Source organism: Chanodichthys erythropterus, chromosome 17 (assembly GCF_024489055.1).
Source record: "Chanodichthys erythropterus isolate Z2021 chromosome 17, ASM2448905v1, whole genome shotgun sequence".
Classification (NCBI taxonomy): Eukaryota; Metazoa; Chordata; class Actinopteri; order Cypriniformes; family Xenocyprididae; genus Chanodichthys; species Chanodichthys erythropterus.
In genome coordinates, this window is record NC_090237.1 from 33,204,806 (window position 1) to 33,218,312 (window position 13,507).

A 13,507-nucleotide genomic window follows, 5' to 3' on the forward strand; every position below is an offset into this window, starting at 1 on the left:
GGCTCTCTAGCGATATCCCAATTCGTCGGTCACTACTGACGTACGTCGAACGTGACCGACTGAAAGGGAACTGCATTACCTGTCATGTTTCAGTTTTACCTGCAGAAAATATAAATCCATTGTTTTTTATAATTCAGCTTCCTTTTACTGCAGTAAAAGTAGAATGTTTACATGTAACCCATTCTACATTTTTGGTTGAGTGTTGAATGTGTATTCTTGGCTAGAGTAGAAAAAAGAAAGTAACAGCATTTCTCAGGGCAGAGACTGGTCAAATGGGTCCCCTATGCAAAACTTCAGTTGCCACCTCTGTTGAAATTGCTTTCTATTTTTGACTAAAATATTTGCTTTTGACATAGTTTGTAGTTATGAGATGTTTACAGTTGTGAGAAAATTATGCATTGGTGAGTTGAGCTGTTGTGGCCTAATGGTTAGAGATCGGACTTGTAGGTTGCTTGAAGGTTGCTTGTTCAAGTCTCAGTACTGGCAGGAAATGTAGGTGTGGGGAGTGAATGAACAGCATTCTCCTCCACTCTTATTATCCACAACTGAGTTGCCCTTGAGCAAGGCACCTAACCCCCAGTCGCTCCCCGGTTGCCGCAGCAAAAATGGCTGCCCACTGCTCCGAGTGTGTGTGTGTGCGCGTGTGTGTGTGTGTGTGTGTGTGTGTGTGTGTGTGTGTGTGTGTGTGTGCGTGTGTTTGTGTGTGTGTAAGCTCACAACAGCTCATTGCTGTGTGTGTGCACTTGGATGGATGAAATGCAGAGCACAAATTCTGAGTATGGGACACCATACTTCGCTATGTCACGTCACTTTTTTAAATAGAATTGTTTTATGAATTGTGTGTTAGGAACAGAGGAAAAACTGTAAAACAAATCATAGAGTATTTTCAGGAAGGGGACAGCAGGTGAAAGAGGACAGAAGAGACATAGAAGGTACAGACTTTTTTAAATGAAAAGGGGAGTCCCCCTAATTGACCATGGCCTCTTCTTGAGAGAAGCTAGCAAACAGATATGATGTCTTACTATGGCATTCCACTTTTATATTTACTGTAGGGAAAACACCCTAGGAAGTAAAATTAGCTCAAATGAAATATTTAGGGAATTATAAAGAGTTGTTTAGATTACGACCGAGCAACTGATTCGTCCAGCGTTCATTTGCTCGAGCCGTAATAAGCTCTTGTAACGGATATAAATATCCAACAATCGTGAAAACACTGATTAGAGCACAGTACCTTGATCACAGTTTAAGACATTAAATCATAAAGCACATAATACAAGACACTTTCCTTTTAAAATCTACAAGAGATTTTATTTATTCTAACACAAACTAATCTAACACAAAGGCACGCACATACACACACACACATTCATACGCGTTGCAGTAAGAAGGAAATGAGAGAGAAAGAGTTTTGAAAGAGAGAGAGAGAGAGAGAGAGAGAGACTTTTTTGACTTTTAAAAACCCTTTACAGTTTTTTCCAATTGCTAACACACTAAAATGACATGCACAGCACAATTATTTAAACTGACACACAGAGAGCAAAACTTCTTCTCAAGTCTCCAAAAGTCTAAACACCTTTTCTGTTTTACACACATTTTGCATTTCAAAATAGCACTTTTTAAATTCACTAAATACAGTTCTCTGCATAAGACACAACAATCTGACATAAAGTCACATGTTTGCCATTTCAAAACACTGCCATTCAAAATGACACTACATGAGCTAATTGGCCAATTACATGTGCCACCTGGCCAAACACCTCAGTGGTTAATTGTTAACACTTCAATCAGGATGTAAGCACTATGAAAAGACCACAGGTGAGAACCTTTTTTTTTTACAACAACAATGGAAGACATTGCAGAGAGAGGAAGAGGAAGAGGAAGAGGAAGAGGGAGGTTGAGAATAAGAGGGGGAGGAAGAGTGAGAGGTAGGGGTAGAGCAGGTAGAGGAGTTCATGGCCAAAGAAGACAAACACTTTCAAATGAAATCAGAGCAACCTTAGTAGATCATGTCATCAACCATGGGTTGACAATGCGTGAGGCTGGACAGAGAGTGCAGCCAAACTTGAGCCGTTTTACTGTCGCCTCTGTCATCCGGACCTTTAGACTGGAGAACAGGTATGTAACCAAAATTTCATGTAGTACACATGTAGTATACCCCATGTCATAGTGTATCAGTTGGGTGACACCTGTTTACTTAGTGTATGACATCAGCCATTCATGAACTGTACAAGTTTCCTGTACAATGTACTCTACTGTGGGGGAAAATATTTAGGCTGCATTGTCCAAGCCCTATATATATTTTTATTTTATTTTTTCTAAAGGACTGAGAGACGACACCATGGTGGAGGAAGGGGCCAAATGTTCACCGGGGTACAGGAAGCTGCCATTGTAAACTTGGTTTTGGAAAATAATGAAATCAGATTACGAGAAATTCAAAGCCACATCATCCAAGACAACACCTTATTCAACAACATTCAACGAGTTAGTCTGTCCACATTGGCTCGCATTATCAAGCGAAACCAAATCAGAATGAAACAACTTTATAAGGTGCCGTTTGAGAGAAACTCTCAAAGAAACAAAGAGTTCAGACGAGCATATGTGGATGTAAGTACTATATTGACTGCAGTACACTACACACAACATTGTTTCCCAGTGTACTGGATAACACCATATTGAGTGATTTTTTGTTCTTTGTTTTCAGGGAGTACTGGAAATGGATGCTCATGCAATCCCACATGAGTTCATCTTTATAGATGAGGCTGGGTTCAACCTAGCAAAGACCAGAAGAAGAGGGAGAAACCTCATTGGCCACAGAGCCATTATAGATGTTCCTGGCCAACGTGGTGGGAACATCACAATGTGCGCTGCCATCTCCAATATGCATGGTGTCCTCCACCGTCATGCCAAACTTGGACCATACAACACAGCCCATATTCTCACATTTCTGGACAGACTTCACAACATTCTCATACCACCAGAGCGTATGAATGATGCAGACCATCAAAGAAACCGGTACGTTGTAGTATGGGACAACGTGAGCTTTCATCGTGCAGCCCCAGTCCAAAACTGGTTTGCTGACCACCCAACATTTCTCGTGCAATACCTCCCACCATACTCACCATTTCTGAACCCCATAGAAGAATTCTTTTCGGCATGGCGGTGGAAGGTATACGACCGGCAGCCCTTTGTGCGCATGCCTCTTGTGCAGGCCATGGAAGAGGCATGTGATGAGATTGATGTGGGTGCAATTCAGGGATGGATAAGGCACTCAAGGCGCTTCTTCCCTCGATGTCTGGCAAGGGAAGATATTGCCTGTGATGTTGACGAGGCGTTGTGGCCAGACCCGGCTGTGCGGCAAGATTCTGCCTAATTATTTTTCTTGCCTTTTTTTTTTTTTGTTTGTTTTTTACTGTAATATATTTTTTTTCAGAAATTTTCTTTTTCAGTTTACTTTTTTTGTAAGAATATTTTTGTTCAGTCCCATGTAAATATATCTGCTGTGCTTATGTTGTACTGACTTGTTTACTGTAGTGAAGGAAAAAAAATAAAAATGTTGCAACAGCATGTGTGTGTATCTGCAAATATTTCTGTGCATGTGAACAATCTGATACATATTTTAGTATTATGGCAAAGCATACTAAAGATGGGGGTGCTTTTCATTATGCCCAACAGTGTGTAGGTGGTTAGGCAAAAATCTGGTAATATGAATGAAGTGTGTGCCATTTCATGCAAAAGTTTGATTTTGATAATGCTCTGTGTAGTTTTGGTTGCAGTGCTTCATTTTGCAGGATATATGAGGTATTTTGCAGTTTGGGTGTGTGGTTTTGTGAATTGTGTTAAGTGTTTTGATAAAACCAGACTAGTTTGAAAAATTGTGTGTTAGCAATTGGAAAAAACTGTAAATGGAATTTTATGTATGATAAGTGATGGTGGTTTGGAAATGAATTTGTAATTGTACAGAGTATGTAATACTCGGAGTTTGGAATATTTTCTTAAACTCTCGAAAATAAGGGTTTGTCAGTTTTTTGGAGAAATTAAGAATTTGTAATGTATAATCCTGTACTGTCTGTAAAAAATGTAGAATTCTGTTTTAATGGGAAATACATTTGTAAGAGCAGGTCTCTTCAAGGCTTTTTGAATAAGGTGTTTTTTGTTTTGTTTTGTTTTTGTATAATTGTGTAATTTCGTGTAAAATTGTCATTACAGTTTTTTCCAATTGCTAACACACAATTTTTCAAACTAGTCTGGTTTTATCAAAACACTTAACACAATTCACAAAACCACACACCCAAACTGCAAAATACCTCATATATCCTGCAAAATGAAGCACTGCAACCGAAACTACACAGAGCATTATCAAAATCAAACTTTTGCATGAAATGGCACACACTTCATTCATATTACCAGATTTTTGCCTAACCACCTACACACTGTTGGGCATAATGAAAAGCACCCCCATCTTTAGTATGCTTTGCCATAATACTAAAATATGTATCAGATTGTTCACATGCACAGAAATATTTGCAGATACACACACATGCTGTTGCAACATTTTTATTTTTTTTCCTTCACTACAGTAAACAAGTCAGTACAACATAAGCACAGCAGATATATTTACATGGGACTGAACAAAAATATTCTTACAAAAAAAGTAAACTGAAAAAGAAAATTTCTGAAAAAAAATATATTACAGTAAAAAAAAAATAATAATAATAATTAGGCAGCATCTTGCCGCACAGCCGGGTCTGGCCACAACGCCTCGTCAACATCACAGGCAATATCTTCCCTTGCCAGACATCGAGGGAAGAAGCGCCTTGAGTGCCTTATCCATCCCTGAATTGCACCCACATCAATCTCATCACATGCCTCTTCCATGGCCTGCACAAGAGGCATGCGCACAAAGGGCTGCCGGTCGTATACCTTCCACCGCCATGCCGAAAAGAATTCTTCTATGGGGTTCAGAAATGGTGAGTATGGTGGGAGGTATTGCACGAGAAATGTTGGGTGGTCAGCAAACCAGTTTTGGACTGGGGCTGCACGATGAAAGCTCACGTTGTCCCATACTACAACGTACCGGTTTCTTTGATGGTCTGCATCATTCATACGCTCTGGTGGTATGAGAATGTTGTGAAGTCTGTCCAGAAATGTGAGAATATGGGCTGCATGGTCCAAGTTTGGCATGATGGTGGAGGACACCATGCATATTGGAGATGGCAGCGCACATTGTGATGTTCCCACCACGTTGGCCAGGAACATCTATAATGGCTCTGTGGCCAATGAGGTTTCTCCCTCTTCTTCTGGTCTTTGCTAGGTTGAACCCAGCCTCATCTATAAAGATGAACTCATGTGGGATTGCATGAGCATCCATTTCCAGTACTCCCTGAAAACAAAGAACAAAAATCACTCAATATGGTGTTATCCAGTACACTGGGAAACAATGTTGTGTGTAGTGTACTGCAGTCAATATAGTACTTACATCCACATATGCTCGTCTGAACTCTTTGTTTCTTTGAGAGTTTCTCTCAAACGGCACCTTATAAAGTGGTTTCATTCTGATTTGGTTTCGCTTGAGAATGCGAGCCAATGTGGACAGACTAACTCGTTGAATAAGGTGTTGTCTTGGATGATGTGGCTTTGAATTTCTCGTAATCTGATTTCATTTCTTTCCAAAACCAAGTTTACAATGGCAGCTTCCTGTACCCCGGTGAACATTTGGCCCCTTCCTCCACCATGGTGTCGTCTCTCAGTCCTTTAGAAAAAATAAAATAAAAATATATATAGGGCTTGGACAATGCAGCCTAAATATTTTCCCCCACAGTAGAGTACATTGTACAGGAAACTTGTACAGTTCATGAATGGCTGATGTCATACACTAAGTAAACAGGTGTCACCCAACTGATACACTATGACATGGGGTATACTACATGTGTACTACATGAAATTTTGGTTACATACCTGTTCTCCAGTCTAAAGGTCCGGATGACAGAGGCGACAGTAAAACGGCTCAAGTTTGGCTGCACTCTCTGTCAAGCCTCACGCATTGTCAACCCATGGTTGATGACATGATCTACTAAGGTTGCTCTGATTTCATTTGAAAGTGTTTGTCTTCTTTGGCCATGAACTCCTCTACCTGCTCTACCCCTACCTCTCACTCTTCCTCCCCCTCTTATTCTCAACCTCCCTCTCCCTTCCTCTTCCTCTTCCTCTCTCTGCAATGTCTTCCATTGTTGTTGTAAAAAAAAAAAGGTTCTCACCTGTGGTCTTTTCATAGTGCTTACATCCTGATTGAAGTGTTAACAATTAACCACTGAGGTGTTTGGCCAGGTGGCACATGTAATTGGCCAATTAGCTCATGTAGTGTCATTTTGAATAGCAGTGTTTTGAAATGGCAAACATGTGACTTTATGTCAGATTGTTGTGTCTTATGCAGAGAACTGTATTTAGTGAATTTAAAAAGTGCTATTTTGAAATGCAAAATGTGTGTAAAACAGAAAAGGTGTTTAGACTTTTGGAGACTTGAGAAGAAGTTTTGCTCTCTGTGTGTCAGTTTAAATAATTGTGCTGTGCATGTCATTTTAGTGTGTTAGCAATTGGAAAAAACTGTAAACACCAAACTTCCTCAAAAATGACCAATTTTCCAATAAATTTATAATAGGCAAATTCAACCACTAAGCGGGCAGAAACCAGACCTTTGTATGTCAAAACAATGTCAGTAGAACATTTTCCCATAATCTTAGCTTTTCTTGTCAACCATATACTCAATTTAGCTTGTCCATACAAATAATTCAAAAATACATCAACATTCCTTGTTTTATACCGATATTTAGGACCATAAATAAAACTTTCTTGACTAAAAACATGACCCAACATATCACACCATTCTTTTAACACTTGAAAAAGTGGCTCTAGTCTATTACACTCAACAAATAAATGGAAAACAGTTTCAGTATCAGAACAAAATGGACAAGTATCAATAACACTGGAGTCTAAAAGAGCTTTATGTTTATTTGTGGTTAATATTCCATGTATGATCCTCCACTGTAAATCACCGGTTCTCTTATCAATAGGAACCTTATATAAAGTTCTCCAGCTTCTTTTAGGTGAGAAATCTATACTAAAAATTTCTTGCCATTTTGACTCGCGTACTTGTTTCAGTTCTTGAAAACGCATTACTTTTACACAAACAAGATACATAGATTTCTTGCTCACATCACAAAAAAGATTAAGTTCTGGAGTACTAAAAGAAAGCAATTTTCCCTCCTCCTCCTGCCAAAAATCCAGAGAAACTTTTACTTCCAACTCTGGAAACTCTTTCACATTATTATCATCTTGTTCTAATATCTCTTTATCCAGAGCACATTTAAATTCAGAAGGTACAGCAGCCACAATTTCATTTAAAAGTCTTTCAGAAAACCGTAAGGATTTCACACCAGTCTTTTTCGCAATATCTTCTGGGGCTAACCACCCATCCTTGTTCAAAAAACATGACACCTTGTTGAGACCTGCTCTTAAAAGTGCATTTCTCATAAAAACAGAATTTAAACTTTTTACAAATAACACAGGGTTATACAATATGGGTTCCTCTTTTCCCCAAAAACCTTTTTCAGACCCCTGCTTTCGAGAAGTTGAGAAGACTTTCCAAACTTTAAGCATTGTCTTATAAAAAGGTGTTAGACCAGTTAAGTCCACTCCATCAAGATCCATTAAAAAAAGATGTCGATCGAATCCCATCTGTCCTCCTTTCCTCAATAATCCACAGGCTACATCTGTCCAGCTGATGTGCCTTTTATACAAAAGTCTTTGAGCAGCCTGTAATCTGAAAGCAGCAACTCTACATTCAATGTCAATGAGTCCTTGTCCTCCTTCACAAATTGGTAAATACAGGACAGGCTCTCAGCCAGTGCTGTCCTGACCAAAAAAAATTAATCAATTGTCTTTGGATTTCTTTAATAAGGTTAAGAGGAGGATCCAAAATAGCCATTTTATGCCAGAATGAAGATGCAATAAGATTATTTACTATCAAAACTCTTCCTCTATATGATAATCGAGGGAGTAACCATTTCCAGTTGGACAAACGTACAGACATCTTCTCTATCAATCCATCCCAATTTTTCTTTTTATACAGATCAGAGCCTAAAAAAAACCCTAAAAATTTAAGACCATCTTTGCTCCACTCAACATTTTCTGGCAATCTTATTATTGCACTTGAAACTCCACACCATAGAGCTTCACTTTTGCCCCAATTTATTTTGGCTGAAGAGGCCTTCTCATAGCACTGAATACAATTCAATACACTTTTTATATCTTCTTTATCTTTAATTATCACAGTGAGGTCATCAGCATAAGCAGAAAGTTTGATGGGTTTATTAAAAGATCCTTCAATATGTAAACCTTTTAATGCAGTTCTTAGTTTACACAATAATGGTTCAATAACTAAGCTATAGAGCTGACCCGAAAGTGGGCACCCCTGCCTTATTCCCCTTCGGACTTTGATGGGTATACTTAAGCCTCCAGGCACTTTTACCATGCATTCAGCTTTTTCATAGAGTAATCTGATCCATGAAATAAAACCATTTCCAAATCCATATGCACTTAAAACATCAAACAAATAGGAATGATCCACTCTGTCAAAAGCCTTTTCTTGATCTAGTGACAAAATTCCAAGATCAATATTGTTTAACATCGAATAGTCAATAACATCTCTTATAAGGAACAAATTATCTCTAATGCATCTATTTTTTATGCAATAAGACTGATCATTATGAATTAATACACCCATATATTCATTCAGTCTATTAGAAATACACTTAGAGAAAATCTTATAATCCGTAGTCAACAAGGCTACAGGCCTCCAATTCTTAAGCAAAGTAAGATCACCTTTTTTTGGTAGCAGAGAAAGAATTGCTCTTCTGCAACTAATAGGTAAACATCCTGTTTGTATTGAATATAAAATCATTTCATAATAATCATTCCCAATAACTTCCCAAAAATATTTAAAAAATTCAGAGGGAAGCCCATCTAACCCAGGGGATTTTCCAGTTGATAATTCTTGCACAGCTTTAGTTACTTCTTGAAAACTTAAAATGCAATCCAAGTCCTCTTTATGTTCCGATTTAAGTTCTGGGATTAAATGTAAAAGTTCATTTTTACTTTCCAAATCTGTTACATCCATATCATACAACTTAGAATAAAAATCAACAACACATTTACTCATTTCTGATGAGTCATAAAATAGATCACCTCTATCATTCCTTAAACACAACATTTGTTTCTCTTGACACACCTTTCGTTCTAAATTAAAAAAGAAAGATGTTGGTCCATCAATATCTCTAATATGAGAAAAACGAGCCCTAATAAGAGCTCCTTTTACTTTTTCTTGTAATAAATTTTCTAACTGTAGCTTTTTTTCTTTAATAACATTTTGTAACTGACTTTCATGTCTTTCCAACATTTTATTTTGAATTTCAAATATCTCATCTTCAAGGTCTTTAATCGTATTTTCCAATCTTTTTGATGAATAACAAGTATATTGTTGACAGAAAACCTTTATTTGAGTTTTTCCAACTTCCCACCACTGTATTATATCTCTAAAATCATTTTTATGCATCTGCCATGTTTGCCAAAATAAATTAAAATTTGCACAAAAAATAGCATCTTGTAACAACTTCTTATTAAAATGCCAATATGAACCCACTTTACATTGCTTTGACAATACACAATCTATTGTAATCATTTTATGATCCGAAATAATATTAGGAATTATATTAGCATTACAAATTCGATTTCTTGAGTTATTTGAAATATAAAATCTGTCCAATCTTGCTGCATAAACCTGTCCTTCTGAAACCTTCACCCAGGTATACTGTTTTAAAAAAGGGTTTTTAGTTCTCCATACATCATTTAACTCCAAACTTTTAACAATATTTGCTAAAACAGATGAAGACTGATAGTGTGTTTCTTCATTATTTCTATCCATATTAAAATCCAAAGTACAATTAAAATCTCCTCCCATAATAACAATATCTTTGGATTTTAATGTATTTAAAACATCCCTAATTTTCTTAAAGAGAACAATTCTCTCAGACCCTTTATTATTTGCATAAATATTTACAAAAATTACATTATAAGTATTTAATTCTGCTTTTACAACCAATAAGCGACCTGGCTCTATCTCATGCTCAGACAAAATTTTAACCTTACAATTTGGACTAAAACATATAGCGACACCCGAACTAAAATTGGTGCCATGACTAAGAATGTACTTGCCCTCCCACCATAAGCCCCACTCTACTTCATTACTTTTATCACTATGGGTCTCTTGAAGAAAAGTTACTCCAATATTTTTTAATTTTAAACATTCTAAAAGCAAGGCTTGTTTTCTCCTATCTCTAAGGCCATTTACATTTAAAGATGCTACTCTCAATGGCTCCATGAGACAGAAAAAGAAAGAAAAACAGAAAAGAAAGGAAAAACAAAGAGGCAGACAAACAACCATTATAATTATTTTAAAAAACCGCCCCTCATCTCCTTTCCTACTCTTTTCCTTTGCCTTATCGTAGCTATATGTTTTTTCAACCGAAAGCGTTTCTGCTGTGATAACACAGAAAAGTTATACGTTTTTCGTGCCCACACAACTGAAGCAACGAATTTATCAGTATCCGGAAAATAATCAGCAACATTTACCTTTCTACCTTTTGTTTCATCCAAAAACTCATTAATCTGTTCCACAGTGTATAAATTATCACCTACTTTTGGACAATCAGATATATCAGAACAACAATCATCATCTTTTACTCCATCATCCTGACTCATTCCTAAAGCCTCATCAAAACCCATATCTTCAACAGCAGTCACCACCCTTATATCCTGACTTACTGGTAAGGCCTCATCAGGAACCACATCTTCAACAGTCACCACCTTTACATTCTGACTTACTGACAAAACCTCATCAGAAACCACATCTTTAGCAGTATTCACTGCTTTTAAGCCAATTTTATTACTACAACAAGGCTGCTCTTCTTCCAAAAAACCAGCAGATTCACTTGAAGTTGCACTCACCTCGTTATCTTCACCAGTATCCACACTTTGGCCTTCTGAAACTTTCGCTGATTCCCGATTCTGCTCACCCTGACTCTCCATTGTAGCTTCATTTTCCACCTCTTGTCCTTCTCTTATCCAAGGCTCCTCTGGTCTATTTTTATGCGGACACGAGAATCTTTTGTGGCCAATATCACCACACTCAAAGCATCGTAAGCTTTCAGTGCTTGCATATAACACAAAGGAACTATCTCCGTCATTCACTCTAAAAGACACGTCTAGAATTTTATCCTGAGAATTTAAAAACATGTGAACCTGTCTTCTGAATGACAGTACATGTTTTAACGCTGGATTTTTACATCCTAAAGGTACCATCTTAACCGGACTGACTACTTTCCCAAAACGAGACAATTCCTTAACAATCACCTCACTTTTGATAAACGGAGGAACGGAGGAGCGACATTGTTCCCCCCGTGGGAGACGCCATGCGGACGCCACTAACGACGGCACGGGAGGGGAAAAAAACCCCCCTAAACTAACCTAAACTTACCAAAAAAAAAAAAAAAAAAAAAAAAAAAAGATGAAACACACTCACAGTATGTTTCAGAAATAAAGACAGAGTAGGAAAAAAAAACATACAGCAATTAGAAACGCTCTCACACACATCCGCTCACACACATCACTCCATGAGAGAGAGAGAGAGAGAGAGAGAGTGATCTGATTAACCGAATTCCTATCAATGCATTTCAAGGACCAGAACGAACCATGAATCATTCATTTATGCACCATTTCAGTTTTGGTCTGGAGGTACTTGCTTGCGTTGACTAAGGTGAATTTCCCTCGTCGTGCAGAGAGGGGTTTCCCAAGTCGATGATTGGTCCAGATCAGGTCCGTGTGGAACAATGAAGGAAGTCTCTTTGTCGCTGGAGTTGAAGCGGCAAAAGTCGTTGGTTGAACTTTGCGGCGAAACGTAGGACACGAGACTTTCAGCGGTAAAGGAAAATTAAGTAAAGAAAAGAAAAGTGAGTGAAGGTTGGATGGCTTGAATGAGCGGCTGGTCTGTTCTTCTTGTTACTCCATTGTTCTTGGTACTCTGGTCATGGTTTCTCTTACCAGAACTAACCAACTCCAGTTCGTTTACTAACCAACTTCTCCGTTCACTATCTTGCAATATGATCATTTAAACTTAGTTGTTTGTCACACCTCTGAGGAGTCTTGGCCAATCAGACATTGTCCTGTTTCAAGAGGGCCTTCCTCTGCCCCCAATAAAACATAAGCGTTACATCCCGGTCTGTCTCTGCTTTAGCAGAGTGCCATTTTAACATAATTGCTATTAAATGGAATACAATACATTTTAAACAGATTTCATTCAAGTAAGGATATAGGAAAGGGGGAAAGAATCAAATTAAGTCCAAATAAGGCATACTTTCAGTCATTCAGTCAAGAGTTAACACATTTACATGAATTGTGAGTGTTCTAAAGCCTAACTGTTTACAGGTAGTACTTGTGGACACATAATGCAAAATGTATGTAGTTAAAAGATGTTTGATAAGTCCGTTAAAATTGTTGGAACAATTTTGAAGCAGATTTATTTGTTCAACAGTCTCTTTGGCTCTCCTGTGAAGTAAGGAAACTAAGGGGTCTGGATTGTCTCTCTGTCTTCTTGGGTGACCCTTTGGTATGTCGCTTCTGCTATCAGCAAGCATGTGTCGTAAAAGTAATCAGCCTGGCTTTATCTGCAGACGGACCGGAGCCGGAACCTCAATTCTGAATTAGAATTATGTTTTGAAAGAATCATCTGAATAATTCATTTGTCTGGTTCGTCCACAGTTCCTACATATCCCCCCCTTGGTTCGGCGATGTGTTGAGATGAAGACATCGGCGGACACTGTAGAAAAATAGACAGAAGCAGACACACACAAAGCAACAACAAACAACACCTCCATGATTGACCACTATACTGGTGCAGGGCATTAGATTATCTGAGTACTGATGGATTAAGTTCAATTTTGGGAGTGTTATTCTACATTGTGTGATTAAATTGTTAGTTTCCATCTCTTCTAACTTGTTCTAGGTTGTCTGGTGACATCATTTGTGGTAAAAATGATGTGACCCATCATGGAGCTCTCTCGGGCTCACATTCGAATTTTCAAATGGCTTTCAGACCTTAGGCGTGGTGCGTCAATCCTAATGTCATGACCTTGACCCTTATGGGGCAGACAGGTATTTTACCTTATAAAGAAGAAGGGAAAGAGAGGAAGAGGAAAACAAAACAAAATAAAACACTTAAGTTTTTCCTGGTATGGCTAACACTACTGCGTGCATCTAAGATGTCATGTACCAGCTTAATGAAAGGTGTTCTACTTGTTGGGCAGATGGTTGCATGTTTCTTATGGTGAATGTAGCTAAGTCAATGTTGAGCTAGGTTCTGAAACTAATATCTGTCTGTAGGAAGAGCATGTTGGTGAGT

The 13,507-nt window shown here is 38.0% G+C and overlaps 1 protein-coding gene across 1 annotated transcript; it reads left to right on the plus strand.

Moving 5' to 3' along the window:
* The first annotated feature begins 2,359 nt into the window (after positions 1-2,359).
* On the plus strand, positions 2,360-3,371 carry LOC137005490 (uncharacterized). The gene is made up of 2 exons (XM_067366431.1): positions 2,360-2,604; positions 2,702-3,371. The coding sequence occupies exons 1-2, from the start codon at positions 2,530-2,532 to the stop codon at positions 3,368-3,370; spliced, it is 744 nt and encodes a 247-aa protein (XP_067222532.1). The 5' UTR covers positions 2,360-2,529; the 3' UTR covers position 3,371.
* The last annotated feature ends 10,136 nt before the right edge of the window (positions 3,372-13,507 follow it).

Excerpts from the sequence above, each read along its gene's own strand:
- LOC137005490 (XM_067366431.1), top strand. The coding sequence starts at position 2,530 with ATGAAACAACTTTATAAGGTGCCGTTTGAGAGAAACTCTCAAAGAAAC. Across the intron at positions 2,605-2,701 it reads TCAGACGAGCATATGTGGAT|GGAGTACTGGAAATGGATGC; the intron begins GTAAGTACTATA and ends CTTTGTTTTCAG.